General features: G+C 48.7%; 1 protein-coding gene across 2 annotated transcripts in view; it reads left to right on the top strand.

The window, feature by feature from the left end:
- The first annotated feature begins 1,957 nt into the window (after positions 1-1,957).
- TTPAL (alpha tocopherol transfer protein like) overlaps positions 1,958-17,948 on the top strand; it is a 17,828-nt gene continuing 1,837 nt past the window's right edge. The window contains exons 1-6 of one of the 2 annotated variants that reach the window (XR_013992266.1): positions 1,958-2,085; positions 5,864-6,323; positions 8,927-9,120; positions 10,842-10,952; positions 12,787-14,106; positions 17,703-17,839. Coding sequence is in view for 1 of the 2 variants with exons in the window: in XM_081033569.1 (XP_080889695.1) it covers positions 5,879-6,323; positions 8,927-9,120; positions 10,842-10,952; positions 12,787-13,065 (1,029 nt within the window). In the remaining variant the exon portion in view is untranslated. Of the gene's footprint in view, positions 2,086-5,863; positions 6,324-8,926; positions 9,121-10,841; positions 10,953-12,786; positions 16,908-17,702; positions 17,840-17,948 lie in introns of those variants that run through there. The other variant, XM_081033569.1, reaches the window with a different exon arrangement.

The raw sequence follows: 17,948 nt of genomic DNA, 5'->3' as shown, positions 1-17,948 counted from the left end.
CCCCAAAAGTAACCTCTAACCTGACTTTTATAGCAATTATTTCCTTGGATGTCTTTATGGCTTAATCATCTGAGTGTGCACTCCTACACATTTCAGTTTAGTTTTGCCCATTTAAAAAAAACTTAATATGTCTTTTCAGCTTCTTTGAATGCATAGGTTCTTCCCTCTATCTCTTTGTTCTCCTTGAAGTTTATCTGTTGAAGAACTCAGGCTGCTTGACTTGTAGAGTTTCACAAAGTCTGTATATGGTCAATTGCATTCTCATTGTACAGTTCAACATGGCCCTTTGACCTCTGCATTTCCTGCAAATTAGCAGCTAGATCAGACCCAGGTTCCATCCCTTTGTCACGATAATATGTGGTGCTGAGTTCTTTTATCGAGAAACATGTATGTGGCTGGAGTTTTGCTCTTCACTTTTGGCTAGAGACATGAATTTATTGCAGGAGACATGAATTTATTTTGTTTTCATATATTAGCTTTAATAATGTAAGAGAAGTTGCTTTTCTTAATCTATTATTTGGTTACCCAGTGGTATAGTTCATATATGAACGGTGGAATAAGTACTTGATTCTTTCCTTTTATTTACCTGGTTTTCAAGAATATAATTTGTTTCCACGCCATCCTCAGAAGATAATCAATTAGTGTTTTTGTTGGATTTATGAAGTTTTCTTTGCTGTTTTTATCAACTCAGGGATTGAAACGTATTTGATGAGTTTCAATCAACTGCAATTATCTTTGCTGCAGTGAAATTGTCTCATCTTCAGAGTGGTGTCTAGTTCTTTTGACGTGACCCTAGTGCCTTTGATAGCTTCCTTGTTGTCTAGCATGACAAGATATTCCAGGCTCATCTTGTATATCTTCCTGCTACTGATCTGTAATCAGAAATTCCTCAGAGAGATCCCTTTATTTTTTTAAAATAGAAAATGGCATTTCAAGACTAGAATCTGAATGCTAGGTATGTTCATTGCTACTACATTAGTAATTGTTTCTCGGCCTTTCTAGTGGATAGAACTATATGTATTATGTGTGTGTATATATGTGTGTGTGTGTGTGTGTATATATATATATATATGTATATATATTTCATTTATATATATATATATTTCATTTTAAAAACACGTCATCTCTTGAATTCATGCTACTATTTCCAATGCAAATACATTATGGGGCTTTTAATTAACCTAATATGTCAAGCTATATTACATCTGTAGCTCCTTTCTTCCACATTTAGAATCTTTGGTCTTCAAGGACACCGGAGATGATAAAATTGAAGGATTCTGTAGTTACTGATTTGCACCCCCCCACCCCATCCCCCAGACAGTGAAGAACAGCCAGGTTCTTGCGGCCCTGATGGCTCAGCTCTCATCTCCCTGGGGCAGGGAAAGTAAGAGACTAAGGCCATCCCTTGGATACTCCTTTGGGCTGAGTCCTCCTGGACCACAGAATTTCTCTCTAGAAATGGCGTAACGTCTTTACTCTGCCTGAAAGAGGGACCGAGGAGATTCGTCTCCAAGCAGAAATGGCACAGAACACACGCTGACGGGGCGAGGGATGGACATGGACGTGCGGTGGGGTCTGCTAAAGCCTTTTCCAAGCTACCGTTTTCTGAAGGGGACTTCACGAACCCCACCGCCGGGGAGAATCCCGGGAGGCTCATCCCAAAGCCTAGGTGGGAAGCCCTGCACTTCATTGACTGCCAGTTTCTCTTTCATGCAACAGTTTCCATAAACGTGAGGATTTCCGGAGAGGATGGATGGACAGCACCCCGTCCACGGTAGCACGTTCCATCCTCTCTGCCCCTCGGGCTCCCCAGCTGTGCTCCCGGTTCCTCCCAGGCCGCTTCCCCGCACGCTCGAGGCCCACAGCGCGGCGCCCCGGCCGCCAGGTGGGGACAAACCGCCGGCCCTGCGCGGTGACGTCGCCCCATCGCCCCGAGGGCGGCGCCCCGCCCCCGCACGCCCTGCGCACGTCACTTCCGGCGCGAGGGCCCGGCCCGGCCGGCGGGGATGCGGGGCGCTTCTGCGCGCGCTGCCGGACGAGGCTCCCGCCGCCGCTCGACCCGCGCGCCGCCCCGTTGCCGGGCCGGTGAGTGCCCGCGGGCCGGTCCCCGTGCCCGCCCTGGGGGCCGGGAAAAGGGACCCCTGAGAGGCAGGGGTCACCGGAAGTGGGGGACCCTAGGAGAGAGACCCCAGGAAATGGGGATACCTCGGGACGGGGTGACAACCGGAAGTGGGGGCCTCGGAAGGCTGTCGGCTGGACGTAGGGTCTCCAGGGCTGCAAGAGGGAGGCTCTGTGGCCTCTGCTGTGGGTGCGGAGGGGGGAAGGCGGTGCCCGCAGAGCGATGGGCCCCCCCCGAACGAGGGGGCTGGCATCTCCCCGTGCCCCCGCCGGCCCTTTCCCCAGGCAGGCCGAGCCCTGCTCTGTGCTGGGCGCTGCCCAGGCCTTGGAGCTGCAGCCGGAGGCTCAGCTGGAGTCAGAGCCCAGTGGGGGGCAGACACATCCTTGTCTGCCTCCCGGGGGGGGGGTCCCCTGGGGCGCGTGGCCTCACCGCACAGCACCCGCTAATACTGCTGAGCACCGGCGCGCGGCAGGCGCTCGGGTGGCAGTGCGTGGGTCAGGCCGGTGGCCTGCCCTCGTGGGATGGACATTCTCGGGGGCGATTTCCTCCTTTGTAAGTGGGAACGGTCCTGGTGCTGTCACCAGATACTGTGAAGATTAAGTGAGCGACGGCCTGAGGTGCTTGTCGTGGCGCTTGGTGCGCGGTAAGAGGCGCCGGTGTGTATTGTTCTCCTGTAAGTTACACTCCCCAAGGCAGAGCGTTACGTTGTTCGCCCGGTGGGCCCGTGCCTGTAGGTGATCAGCACTGACTAGATAACGACGAGATGGTGACACTGGCCGAGGAGATCCGGGTAAACACCCTTGACACTGGACCGCCGTTTCTGAAAGAGGACGAGGAACCCGGTGCGGTGGGAAACGAGGGACTCCCCCCCGGGGAATCCGGGAAGGCTCCATGACGCTGGGCTTGGAAGGTGATGAGTTGTCTGGTTGGGAAGAAACAAGGAGAGGAAATTCCAGGCAGAGGTATCAGAAATGCATGAGGTGTCCTGAGAATGGCGGGTGATTGGTTTGTTTTGACTGGCATTGAATGTGCATTGAGAGGGGGAAAGATGGGCTGGAGAGGGACTTGGAGGCTAGGACACAGACTTGGACACTACAGTCTGTGTCCTGGGTAAGCACCAGGTTGGGGTTACAGGTGTCTGTTGGTGACTTCCATGGAAACAGAGCCCAGGGTGGGTCCTATGAATGATGATGGTTGCTCCATTCTTCCTTCAGCATATACCTCTGCCAAGCAGATTCAATTCATTCCCCAAATATTTATGGAGTGCAGACTATGTCTGACACCCTGTGAGGTGCTGGGTTTAAGGTGATGAACAAAGCAGAGGTGAATGTTGCCCTACCGACAATTACAGTGGAGTGGGAGAAGTGCTTGCCATGTCAGAGCTTCTGTGACAAAGGCTCCTAGCCTGGCCTGCAGTCAGAGAAGGCCTCCTGCTTTAAGCACCATCATCTCTCGTCTGAATTATTGCAATGACCTCTAGCGGGTCTCTTCACTCCTGTCTTCTCCTTACAGTCCATTCGCAAGACAGCCGAGTAATCCTTTTAAAGTATAAGTCCTATCGTGTCATTCTACCCAAAACCCTCCATGGCTCCCACCAAACTTGAGAGTAAAAGTCAAAGTGCTTACTGGCCTACAAAGCTCTGCACCAACGAGACCCCCCATTACCTCTCTGAATCCGTCCGCTAATGCTTTTCACGTTGCTCATTTGGCTCAAGCCACACGAGTCTGTTTCTCGAAAAAGCCATGCATGTTCCTGCCGCAGACTTTGCACTTGCTCTTCCCCCAGATAGCTGCCTGGCTTGTTCCTTTGTTTCCTTTGTCTTTGCTCAAATGTCACAGGTGAGGCCTTCTCTGACCACCCTATTCACAATTGTAACTCCTACCCCCAGATACATTGAACCCCCTTACCTGCTTTATTTCTATCCATAGTATTTACCATCGTCTAGTAGACTATAGTTTATTTTGCTGATAGCCCCCTCACACACTAGTATCTAAGCTCAATAAAGGCAGGATTATTTTTATTGGTTCACTGCTGTATCCCCAGTGCCTACAAGAGGGCCTGGTACATTGTAAGTGCCCAGTATTTGTTGAATGAATGAAATGGCATCTAATTGGAACTTAAGGGTGAATCGGTCAGGTGACAAACAGGAGGAAGAACATTCTAGTTGGAGGAATCAGGATATGCACAGGGCAAGAAAACACACCCTTGGGAAGAAGTGGAAGAAGGTGGGTGAGGCTGGAGGTTAGGATGCAAAGAATGGAGTAGGCAGACCTAAGGTTTAGAGGGAGTGACCTGGTCACTCTGGCTGCTGTGGGCTGCGGGGAGGCTAGCTATGTGCAGAGACCCCTGAGGTGGTCCCCACGTTCCTTGTTGAGCTTGGAGTGGGAGATCAGTGGCAGCCCATGGACAAGAGCTTGGGCTTTGAAACTGGGCAGTCCTGCTGCTACCCTTATTCCTGGAATATCTAAGCCAGCAGTTTTGTTTCTGTTTTGCACTCAAGAAGTGTGTTGTTGGTTCAGGTCTTCTGAGCAGACACTAGGATGAGATTAGACATGGAATGCATGAAACATAAAGGGAGGGGACAAGTCAGGGAGAGCCCTCAGGCAGCCACAGCATCCCAGCCCCAGGGTGGGAGGTTTGGGCAGAAAGTCTTGGACTGCAGTGCATTTCCACGAAAGGCTTGGCAAGGATGATAGGGAGTCCTTGAGGCAGAGTTGCCTGTTGGAGGAGTCCCATGTCTGGGGACAACCTGTGGAAAGTGTGGCATCCTAAGGGACAGCAGCTGGGGCCATCTGTCAATTATGCTCCACCCCAGCAGGAAATCTGATGAACTCGGTTTCATGGCCTCCATGATGTCACATGTGTATGGTTAAAAAAAAATAATCAGTACAGTGAATAGTCTCTTCTACCATAAATATCTGGTTCTCTAGTTCTGTTACCTGGGAATAATTGACAACTGTTTCTTGTATCTCCTTCCAGAAAATTTCGGTGTACCCACAAGTATATCTATGTATCTATATTTAAAATATCGACACAATTATTTTATGTACACTGTTCTGCAACCTGCTTTCTTTTTCGTTAGCATATTTATTTATAAAGATCTGCCTAATTTCTTTTCATGACAGAATAGTATCCCATTTATATGGTCATACTATTTAACCAGTCTCCAACTGGTATGTAAGTAAAGTGTTTCCTACCTTTTGCCATTATATCCAATACTTGTAATGGCCACCCTCGTGTACATATTTTGTGCACACATATAAATATATGTACTAGAAATAGAATGCTGAGCCAAAGGGTATGTGGTTTTAAAATTTGATATTGACAAACTGCCGTCTAAAAAGGCTATGTCAATTTATTCTCCCAACAGCAAGTGTATTCGAGTGCCCGTTTTGTATTTGTGCCAGTCTGAATTTCAGAGTTGTTTTCGTTCACATTTCTTTAATTACAAGTAAGGTCGAGCACCCATTCATCCACTTCTGTAAGCAAGGCCATGTGTTTGATGAGGCGTGTGTGTCCGCTGCTGGAGGTGCCCGGGCGCCTCCGCGGAGATTCTAACTCCCTTCAGTCTGGGCTGGACCTGGGCACGTGGTTCAGATCCCGTTCACTCCCCCAGTGGAGAACCACTGCTCTGAGGTTACTTGGCTTGACCAAGATGTTCCTGTCCCCCTACATCAGCTGCCCTGGGGTTTGAAATGAGCCGTGGACTTCATTAACTTCACTTGGAGCTCTGGTTTTGACAGGGATCCTGGGAGCTAATGTCAGAAGAAAGTGACTCTCTGAGAACCAGCCCTTCTGCGGCCTCACTTTCCGAAAATGAGCTGCTGCCAGCCCCCGAACCTCCTGGCTACGTGTGCTCACTGACAGAAGAACTGGTCACCAAGGCCAGGGAAGAGCTGCAGGAGAAGCCGGAATGGAGACTTCGAGATGTCCAGGCCCTCCGTGACATGGTGAGGAAGGAGTACCCCCACCTGAGCACCAATCTGGATGACGCCTTCCTGCTGCGCTTCCTCCGAGCCCGCAAGTTTGATTACGACCGCGCCCTGCAGCTCCTGATCAACTACCACAGCTGCAGGCGAAGCTGGCCCGAAGTCTTCAGCAACCTGAGGCCGTCGGCCTTAAAAGACGTCCTCGCTTCCGGATTCCTCACCGTGCTGCCCCACACCGACCCCCGGGGCTGCCATGTCCTGTGCGTCCGCCCAGGTATTGCATTCCACTTGCGAGGCACGCGTGTGCAGTCTGTTTGGGGGACTGTCCTCTTCTTATTCCCTTTTGTCCCCTCCCTGTTTTAGTCAAAGCTCTTTTGGTTGCAAAAACCTACTCGACCCAGCTATTTTTTTAAAAAAGGGAGGATATAGTCTAAGGAGACAGGAGCACCTTGCAGAACGAGTGAGCTGCAGGTGCGGCAGCTCGCCCTGGGCCCTGGAACCCAGACCCAGAGCCCAGTTCATTCCCCGTTCCAGAATTAGGCCCACCATTCTCCCTGTCTCTGCCGCTGCCTGCCTGGCAGTCTGTGTGTCTCTTTGGGCCCAGCACGTGCCTGCTGCCCTTTGCATATCTTCTTCACTTCTCTCTTTTAAACTGGCTATTGCTGCCTCTGTGCACATGGTTGCCTCTGGCACCCCTCAACTCCCAGGTTTACTTGGCCACCCAACTAAGTTCCTTGTATACAAACTCCAGCTTTCTAGGGCTGAGAAAGCTGCTCTGGTCATAGGGTACAAACAGGGCTGCCAGGACCCCCAACCCCATCCTTCCCTTGTGAGAGGGTGAGGTGCAGTTATCAGTGTGGGCTGGGCAACTGCTGGAAAGGTACCAGCTTACCACGTGCCTCCTCCAGCCTTTCCCTCCTTTCCTCTACTTTGTTAAGCCATTGAAAGGATGCACTTTAGATTCACTTTCTGATCTTAGCACTTCACGATAGTGATCAGGACACTTTACACTTCTTTGGCACAGCAGTGTTCAATTGGGGGGCCGCTTCCCACCCCCAAATAGCATTTCGAAATGTGTGGGGACCTTTTTGTAGCTGACACAATGACTAGGGGATGCTAGAACTCCAGCCTCCTGATTCTTTACCCTGTTCTCTTCTGTGACACCAAATCATTGGCAACTCAGGAGAGCTCTCAACCCAGCCCCAGCCGCAACATTTTCCATCAGACCAGAGCTGAGACGAAATTTGAAAGTAAGATTGTGTGTTCCTCCCAACAAGCCAGAAAAGGAGAACTTGCTGGCAGCCCTCTTTGCTCATGCATACAAAGGCCTCTTGAAGGGACGTCTGATGGGGCGCGGGAACCCCCCTGCCCCTTCCTCTGCCTTTAAGCCCCACATCACCATTTCCTTTAGTCACTGACGAAACCCTCTTTGGAGACTAAACCACTCTCTTGAGCCTTTACTACATTAACTAACTGCTTTACCTGCTATTTTAGGCCCTTTCCAAAATGAGGGGTGTCTATTTTTAAATAAGCAATGCAGTGGAGATTTCAAAGTACTGGGAGACCTAGAAACCGGTCACTGGGTTTTCTGCTGCTCCTTTGTGCTCAACTCATAAGAATCTTACAAAAATACAGTCAGATATTCTCGCATTGGTTTCACCTCTTTGCTTGCATGGCTTCCACCCTTTGCTCGTGAGATGAATTTTTCCCCGCTGTGTGTCTGGAGCAGATCTAGGCCCCTTCCCATTGACTCAGCCTTTTAGGTGGAGGCATACACAGAAGGTTTCGTCCTTAACTGGGGACTGGCTTTGCCTTTTTATAAGCTCTTTTGAGACATATATGATTGAAAAGGATGATAGCCAGTTATGTAGAAGCAGGTTTAATTGGCAGCAACATTAAACAGCAAGCTGACACAATTTTCGGACAAAGATGTTTTTCATAGGAATTTTGCAGATATATTACATCTCCCATTGGTGGCAATCAAGGGGATATACAGGTCTTGGTGGGATTTTCTTGAGAATAGTGGTTAATAGTCAAGAGTTGTCACTCATCTTTTTCCCAAACAAAGGAAATACTCCTCAAATATAAGGGGAGTAGTAAAGGAGCGTCCAGCCTGGAAAAGGGGATTTGCTCCAACTACAGCATTAGAAAGCCTTCTCCATCTCAGCTAGCCTCAGCATGGGCTTCCTTCTCAGACCAGTTCTTGCCTCATGGGGTCCCTGAGTCTCAGGCTTCCAGCTTCCCCACTGCAAGAGAGAAGAGAGATCTTCTCTTTCCAAAGGGCCAGGGCCCCCGAATTGAGTCCCCTTGGCTCTGCTTGACCTGGCTTGAATCACACACTGTGGCCGGGTGGCTGTGAAGACCCAGATTGGCCAAGCCCACATCTGGCACCTGGACTCAAGTCAATTTTACCTAAACTGCATGGCCGGCATGGGAAGAGGTTGTTGCCCACGGAAAATTAGGGCGGTGTTATGAAGATAAGGGGACATATCTGATGGCAGAAGGCACAGATGTCCATTAAGGTAAGTACTCCCATTCTACTTAGGAGGCAATATAGGCTCAGAGTGAGGAAGTAAGTTGCCCAGCGTCACACAGCTAGTAAGATTCAAACCCCCAGGTGTGTCTGAGTTCGGAGCTCAATCTTTTAGCTTCAACACTCAGTAGTGTTTCCATGTCAGAATATGCTGCTGTGTTTGGAGTTCATAAGCATCAGCTGCTGCTGCAAGCATCCCAGTTACTAACCTCCACAGGGTCATGCCAGTAGAATATCTTGCTTTTCTGTTTTTAAACAACAGTTTTAGCACGGAGATAAATCTTAGCCTGTCTGATTGTTTGTATTTGTTTCTGTAACATCCTGTCCATCTCTTACGACCTTAGACAGATGGATACCAAGCAACTATCCGATTACCGAAAACATCCGAGCCATATACTTGACATTAGAAAAACTCATTCAGTCTGAAGAAACCCAAGTGAACGGAATTGTAATTCTTGCAGACTACAAAGGAGTGAGCTTATCAAAAGCATCTCACTTTGGCCCTTTTATAGCCAAAAAGGTGATTGGCATCCTTCAGGTATGGCCCCTGTTTGTCGCGTGCCTGTGCTGTGGTTGTTTTGGCTTTCCCTGGGACCCTATCCGTTTACCCATGTGCTACACACACCCCACTTCCCACTCCTACAATCAGAAAAATACAAAAGCATTATGGGAAGAAATGTACAAGTTTTGTTTACCACTCATTCCCAGCAGGGTCTCCAGTAGTTTCTGAGGTACCTTCATTCTGGGCAATATCAGCTTCAGGGCAAGAGTCCAAACACCAGAGCAATGCTTTCTATCTCTTTTTTGGGGAGGGAGGTTGGTCCAGAAGGCAGAGGAGAAATTCTCCTAAGAAATGAAACCGAGCAATTATGCTTCTGTCCAAGCTGACAGAACCTGTCCTGCCTTTTGTAGGGCCTGGGGAAGGGGCACTGCTGGACTGTTTGGGTCGGATGCTTTTATACCTTATGTGCTGTGTTTCAGAACACAAGTTGCTAGGAACCATGAAATTCCCCCTATATCTTCACACTGTGTAATGGTTTGCTTTTACAGTCATTATCACCCGCTCAGGCCTTCAAGGAATCGTCTGAGATAGTCAAGGCAAGAACTATGTTGCCGTTTTAATAGATGGGAAAACTGAGACTTAGAGGATGTAGCTTGGCCCAAATCTCTCAACAGGCTTGACTCCTGTTCCTTCTGACCCGGCCCACGGGGTGCTGTCGCTTACAAACTGGGGGGCACCAGAGATAGGGCCGTTCTCCTTGTCGAATTCCACAATGCGTTGGAGCCCCTACTGTGCACTGGGCTGATTATTTAAACATCAGTGTCACACTAGGTCATTATCAGAAACGTGAATTCTGGCTTTGAGGCAGTACTCTGGCTTCCCTTAGCTTCCACTCTTCTTTGATGCCTCCTGCTAAAGACCATGTCGATGCAAGGGTCGCTATCATGAGTTTGAGTCCGTGTTTGTCCAGTCCTATAAGATGATCTGGGGACAAAGTTCCTGGGTTAAATAAGTTCAGGAAATGGGGTGTAGTATGTCCCTTCCTTGTGAATTTCACTGTAAACATTTACGTGTTAAAAGCTCTGAACAGGTGGCCGGTTAGCTCAGTTGGTTAGAGCTCAGTGCTCATAACACCAAGGTCGCCGGTTCAATTCCCACATGGGCCAATGAGCTGTGCCTTCCACAACTAGACTGAAAACAACGACTTGACTTGGAGCTCATGGGTCCTGGAAAAACACACCGTTCCCCTATATTCCCCAATAAAAAAATTTTAAAAAAAGAATTTACCCTTGAAAAGGTGGTTTCCCTCATTAAAAAACAACAACTCTGAACAGTCCTGCAGTTAAGGAAACCTGTTTGTCTATACTTAGTCTACTGTTTCTGAACATATTTACCTACCACAGAATCATTTTTTGCATCACACCTGGTAACGTCCTGAGAAATACACCTGGGCAGCAGTGATCAGGTCTCACATTTGCTAGATCCATCCACGTAGGCTCAGGCCATTTTTTGCCACAGAAGAGCAGCTCTCCACTTGCTTGCCTCTCTCCTAACCCAGCTGTGGGCCCCGAGAGAGACTTTTCCTGAGGCTCGTCTTCCCGTCCAGCCCCCACTGGGGCTGTCTCTGAGGAGGGTTATGAGCATCAGACCCGTGTGATGGGGCCTAAATGAAGATTTAAACGGGGGAGGCAGGCTGTGGGAACAGACCGTTTGCAAATAGTCCGCATGTTCTAACACCCCCTTCCTTTCCCACACAGGATGGCTTCCCCATTCGGATAAAAGCAGTTCATGTAGTGAATGAGCCTCGAATATTCAAAGGCATTTTTGCCATCATAAAACCATTTCTGAAGGAGAAAATAGCAAACAGAGTAAGTGATGATCCTACTGACTTAATTTTTTTTTTTTCTGGCTCCCTTATTTGTGACATCTGTAAGCTTATTGTGACATCGATAAACTTAGTTTATTCTTTTTGCTCTGGGACTATTAATTTGGAAAGTACAGGATCACAGGTAAAACAAATGAACAATCTTTTCTGTGAGGGAAAGATGAAATGAATAAGAATGTACTGTTTGACAGTAGAGAGACCAGGATTGTTATTCTAAGAGCGTCCCTGCTCTGTAATCATTTGGACTTTTTAATGTTCTGGCCTTGGCATTGTGACCTGACAGTGCATGGGACATGTGAGAGGACAGGGAAAAGGGGATAGCCTTTGGGCAGGGAGTTAAAGAGAGCTGTGGCAATTTCTTACTAAAGCCGTCTTGGGGTTTAAAAATGCTATTTAAACCTTTCCATTTGCTTAATACGTTGTCTCGCTGGATAAAGATTGTGGACTAATTCAGGATTGGTGAGATACGTGAGTTTTTAGCTTCATTTCTTATTTAAGAAAGCATAGATGACACTTTAAAAGATGGAAGAACCACTTCTCTTAACCTTTCCCAGTACTGCGATTGAAATGTGCCGGGTGGATTTTTTCTCCTTCTCTAGGCCAAGGAACACTGTAGTCGCTCCAAAGATTGGGTCTTGACTTTTATATTCTATTCCAAAGAGGAAGCATAGAGAGAGAGAGAGAATCTCAAGATTGCAAGGGAGGGAACTCGAAGTCCAGATCCAGAACCCCAGGCTTTTCCCTGAGGGTTTAATTTATCACCTCAGGGGTGGAGTCCAAGATTCTGTGCTTTTAAAATCTCCTAGGTGATTCTGACGTGCAGTTAGGTTTGAGGACCACTAATTCAGTGGCCTCCATGCCTGGCTTTGAGCCTGTGTTGGTCTCTGGAGATGCTACTGGAAACCTGCTTTTACCAAAGCAGCCTTTGGACCAGGTTGTTTACATCTGTGAAATGACCTTACTCGTGGCCCATAATCTTGTTCCTTTGGTCCTTTGCATGTTCATTCATTCATTCATTCAAAGATATTGACCAACTACTTTGTGCCCGTACGTATGTTTTAGACCAAAGTCTCTGCCTCCGGGAAGCTTCCATTCTAGGGAGACACAAAGGATTATGTATGTTATCTAGTATTAGAATGTGATGTGAAGAAAAATTAAGCAGACAAAGGGGATAGTGAGTGCGGGCAGAGGGGAAGGGGTTTAGTATTCAATAGGGTGGTTAGAGGTGGTGTCATTGAGAAGTTGGTGCTTGAGCAAAGACTTGAAAGAGGTGAGGTATCTGGAGACCAGCCACGGCACGAGCCTGAGGCGGGAGTGTGCCTGGCGTTCATGCCTGGTGAGGAGCAGCAGGGGTGGGTACAGAGAAGTAACAGGCCAGATGGTGACCTGTGGGCCATCGGATACACTTCGGCTTTTAGGCTGTGTGTGATGGGACTGGAGGGCTGTCTTGGGGCATGATGTGACCTGACTTCCACGGAAAAGAGCTTACTTGTGGGACAGGCGTGTGAGCAGGAAGACCAGATAGGAGGCTGCTGGGGGAGTCCAGGTGAGAAATGATGGTGGCATGGTACCTTTAGGGTGGCAGTGAAGTGGCTGGATTCTGGATATATTTTGAAGTACCAGCCAACAGGGCACGGAGTATAAGGAAAGGAGAGTGAAGGATCCTCAAGTTTTTCAAGGAAGTGGAAAGGTAGAGCTGCCATCAATTGTTTCTGTATTCATCCAACAGATATTTATTTGAGCACTTTCCATCCAGGAGGTTACTGAATTATTGATTAACCTAAGGACCTCTCTGTTTGCCTTTCCTTCCCCTTTAGTTTTTCCTCCATGGGTCTGACCTAAACTCGCTCCACGCAAATCTCCCCAGAAACATTCTTCCCAAGGAGTACGGGGGCACGGCTGGCGAGCTGGACATCACCGCCTGGAACACGGTGCTGCTGGCGTCCGAGGAGGACTTTGTGAAAGAGTTCTGCCAACCTGTGCCCGCCTGCGACAGCATTCTGGGCCAGGCCCTGCCGCCCGAGGGGCTGACCTCAGACGCGCAGTGCGATGACCCCACGTGGGCCGTGAAATCACAGCTGTACTCCTGCTACTAGCTGATCCCTCAGGAGCGTCCCCACCTTGAAATCCTGTCATTTTCCTCTGGACAGGCACAAGGAGAACTTGAGGTGCCATGGATTCAGTCTCGCTCCTTGGAATTCAGCTGCAGCGTGGAGGAAAAGCCGGTAGAGCTCTGAGGGTGAGCCAGGAGTGACACCCTTGATTACTTGAATTATTCCATGGAAAACGCCCCCCCGTGATTCCCAAATGTTTGGAATCTGTTTGCAATCCTGAATCCGGAAGCCGTATCTGGTTCTTCTACATCTCAAAGCAAGAAAAATCAGGACCAAAGTCACTTTGACCCTGTATTCCGGGAGAAAACCTGGTTGGCCAGTCAGCACACTCCTATGAAACAGCTTGGCCAAGCCTACAGGGTGGCCACACGTGAGACTTTGGGGGAGTCTGTGTCTTTCACACGAACCCTAACTCGAGACGTCTATTGCTTAGCAGGAATCTTCAGGTTTGAGGTCCAGGCCCCAGTTGCCATCACTGGGTAGCCCCTTCTCTGAACCAGGCATGCATCGGGATGTAAGCAGCACTTCCTGATCAAATTGGGGATCCAGAGACTTCGAGCACCCCTGGGGTTCATTGGTTGAATCTAGCAAGAGAAACTTAAGTTTTCCCAAACCCATGAAGCCTTAGCTCTGGTTCTCCACAGAATCACCGAGGGTCCTAGAAGTATGTGATTTTACTCGACCTAAAATATTGGATCCCGGGCCTCTGTAGCTAAAAGAATTCTGGCCTAAGACTCACGAGACCTGGGCTCCAGCCTCAGAGGTGTGACTGTGGAGGAGACCTGGGCCTCGGTGGGCCTCAGCTTTCACATCTGGAAACTGAGGCTGAGTGAAATGACGCCTGGGGACCTTTTGGCTGCTGAGGTTCTGGGCTTTGGTTTAGTTACTGAATGTTAGACATCACTTTTCTGCCTAGAAAGATGGACACTCTAGCTACAAGTGGCTGGATCCTGTTCTCTGTGGTACCACGAGGCCTTTCCAAGAGGGATGTGTCACCATCTGGCCCTGACTTGAAGAAAACGAGTATGTCTGTTCCTGGGATGGAACGATACCACCTTCCTTTTCGTAGTGAGGGTTAAACTCGAAAAGGACTGCCTTTGTGAGGGCAGGTGACCAGGGTCTTGTAGGAATTCCTTCCATCCCTGAGACGCTGGTGGTGTATTGTAAACCTGACAACAGGGAATGGTTAAATTACTTGGGATTCTAAAATGCTGGCGTCTGGAAACGAATGTGAGGGCAGGTTATTGCTGGGTCACTTCTGGGCCCCCTCAGCCCACTTGAGTTTCTCTCTCTTGTGTGGGTAGACGCACTTCAGGCTGTCCAGCCAGACTGAATGTCAGTTCTGCGTTTCAGCACTTTAGACTCTTCCTGTCGAGAATTTAGCCTTAGCCCAAGCATCAGATTAGGTGGTTCCTCTGGTAGCTTTTGACCTATTTCCTTTCATATTCATTCCATGCAAATTATGGTGTTAAAAGGTGACAAGTACTGTGTGTCGTGTGTGTACCTTCTCTGTGCATTTATTAGACCACCAGGCGAGGGGGACGGCTCAGTTAGGAAGAGAACAGTCCACCGAAATTCAAAGGCCAGTCTGTTGTGAGTGAGCCGTCCACCTTTATAGCACTTTGGAAATTGTCTGGAGAAGTTGTTGGTGCAAATTACTTACCTCGTGAGTGCCAATTCCAGGGAAAGCTCTTTTCACCATAGACACTAAACCTGTGTGAGCTGGGAGTGCCAGCATGCACACCCCTGGCCACCTCTATCTAGTTCCATGTGACAGTGATGTGTGACCAGCGTTGCTGAAAAGATCTCAACGGGACAAGCGGATGGCTAACGTAGAGGGTTCAGAACCCAACTGGCTGAAGGGGAGAATTGGTTAGTGGCTTTCTTAGGTCCCAAAGAGGAAAGAGAGATTAAAAACAGCAAAAAGCTAGACAGAGAGAACAAATCTCCAGCTCCACCACGTTTCCAAGGTTTAGACTCTGCATTGCATGGCTGGCCAATTGCCTTTGTCTATGTGACTTCACAGAGGGGTTACTCAAAGAAAGACCAGGAAGGATGTCGCTCGGGCTTTTCCAGTTGGACCAAGGAGCTATTGCATTCACCTTCTGAAAGGAGCCAGAGCCAAGGCTCGCCTGCCTCCTTGAGCTGCTGTGCTTTGTTTTGGCTCCAAAGAGAGATCCACTCACTTTGGCACCTCAGGAGGTTTGAAGCAAGCTGCGAAAGCAGGACCTCCGTGGATGAAAATCAAGGCCATCAGTGTGGCTTCAGCAGGCGTTTGTATGGCTTCCCCAGCAGGAAGGACGTGGGGATAACCAGGGGAGCACACGGGGAGCCTTACTCAATCCTTACTGACAGAGCAAACAAGTGAACAGCAGAACTGGGACTGTTTTCCTTCAGGAAAAGCTCCGGTCCATTTCACAGGCACCAGAAAACTTTGCCCTAAATTCAGGGTAGTGCACTGTCAGCCAGGGAAAAATGAAGTCAATCAGGAGACCTGAGTTCCAGCTATACCTTGCTGTGCGGCCTTGGACGAGCCACTGAACACCCTGAATCGTCGTATACTAAAAAGGGTCACACCCTGAGCCCCGAGCCCTCTGTCCCCGGCATCAATTGTCCTTGCTGCCACAGGGAGACTACTCTGTCTTTTTAGAGGCTTCCCTGCCCCTCATCTGGGTTATTATTCAGGAAATTTAGGTCTGAATGAATTGGCACCTAAAGCTTTCAAATGTTCAATCTGTAAGCTTAGGTAATAATGGGGGGTTTTCTCCCTCCTCTTACCCCATACATACTCTTACACTGAATTCTGGAAAATTGTTCCTTTTCACAGGGGGCTGCTGGTCTTTGTTTTACAAACACTTCAGCTTACAAGATACATTTTTGCCAGAAAGTGTCAGGGCAGTAAGAGGTATTTTCCCCAAATTCCTATGATATTGAGCTTTTCAGAATTCTCCCTGAGGGTGTGCAGTTTCTTTAAATGCCAGCTGATTCTCAGATCTGTCATGGGATTACGTTTTCTTTGGGGAGGCAAACGCTGTAATGCTGTTGTGGCATTATTATAATACCTCGTTTTCAAGTTTTCTTTTGAAACCCCTGTTATTTACAAAGTAAAATGTTAGGTAGTAATGTAAGTCGGGCAGACCTGTGGCATGAGACGTGTGGAGATACCAAACAGAAACATACCGACTGTTCAGGACTGATGTCGGTTCTCACACCTCTCAGTATTGGGAACTGTGAATTTGTAAATCCAAAGTAATTTCCTTTCTGATCTCCTGACTCAGAAATGGTTTGCTTGACGTGCAAGGAACAGGCTCCGTCAGTCAGCTATTCCTCCTTACTAGAACTGGCTCTGCGGGGAGGCCGTGAGGTGTGTGGGTGGAGAAGCTGGTGATGCATGTCCTGTTTGCCAGGCCTTTGCTTTTCCTTTCATCTCTCTGGGCGGCGTGTTTAGTCGGGCAGCTGTTGGGGATTCTTGTGGATGTCTTGCCTCCTGGCGTATCAGGTGGGAACCTGTTGCAAGTGAAATACTTGAAACCCCTCTGGGGCCTTGAGCCTCTGACACCACTCGGAAGAGGTGGGAGGTGAGCTAATTTTCTGACCAGATTGGGGCACCATTTCAGCCACTGGTCACTTTTCCTCACTTCATTCAAACTGAAATTCAGTTTGGCTTTGAGAACAGAGACACACGGTGGTGAATTCATCTACTTCAGTGTTCGTTTTGACCCAAAGTTTATTTTTCTAATACATTTTCTAAGTCAAAGTGGTGAGAACATGTAATTTTAGTATGCATGACAGGGTCTTAAACAATAAAAGTCCTGGTAAGGTTGAATGTGTATGGAGTCCTTTATTGACAATGACAGTTTGGATCGAGGCTATGAGGCTTTATTATTCGTGGTCCAGGATGGCCTGGGCACACTCCCTCCAGCTGGGGGCAGGGGCCACTGGTAGCACAGCGCATCCTGGAGATGTGGGGGCTGGCAGCCTCTGAAGATCACGTGCAGTGAGGCAGCAGTGTGTACGAGAGATGCATGGGGGTGGAGACAACATGCAAATGTTTCAGTTCTTGGGACCCGTATGTTCCTCCCGGACTGGCTCTCAATCCTTTCAGTAATAGCGGACAATTCCCAAGTGTTCATGGGCTGGGCATCAACCGTGCTACGTGCTTCACACAGTCTCATTTAATCGTCAGGCACCCCGAATGAAGCAGTTATTGCTCCTGTGGGGAAAGTGAGGCACAGAAAAGGTGAGCAGTTTGCCCAGGGACACACAGCTAGTCACACAGAACTGGGATTCTAATTCAAAGCCAGGCAGTCTGACTGGAGCCCAGTATTTCCTCCTGATGGTCAGTGATGGAGGTGTAGCCCGGAGGGAACGGGGGGAACGAAGGGAGGAACTTTTTATAGAGCAAGGAAGTATCAGTCTAAAAATTGGCTTTTTCCCCCTGGCTCCTTGGGAAATATAAAGCAGAGTTTCTTAACCTCGGAGACCCAAGATGTAATTGAACATTTTATTCTCGAAGCTCCTGTAAGCCCAGACTCCTTGGGGAGGGTCACTAGGGTATGGCGCGATCAGCTCTGGTCCTCTGCATGCTTAGCCGTTTCTCTACGTGTTTGTTTCTATAGAGGAGCACGCATTCTGCCCCCGAGGAGACAAACGCCAGTCCCCGTGGTGGGTCTGGTATGTAGGTGATGGCTCCGTTGAGAAATACTCTCGTGCAGGATGTCCACACACGCGACTGTCGGCTCTTGATGACGCAACAGTAAGTACTGACATTATAACACAGCAGCTCCTCAGGCCAGCCTCCACGGAGGAGGCTGTGGAACTGCAGCCACGTCTGTTTCTCACCTCTGGAAAAAGAGCTCATGCCT

This window comes from Rhinolophus hipposideros (genome assembly GCF_964194185.1).
Source record: "Rhinolophus hipposideros genome assembly, chromosome: 22".
NCBI classification, from domain to species: Eukaryota; Metazoa; Chordata; class Mammalia; order Chiroptera; family Rhinolophidae; genus Rhinolophus; species Rhinolophus hipposideros.
The sequence above is the reverse complement of the archived record's forward strand: the minus strand, read 5'-3'. Positions and strand labels throughout refer to the sequence as shown.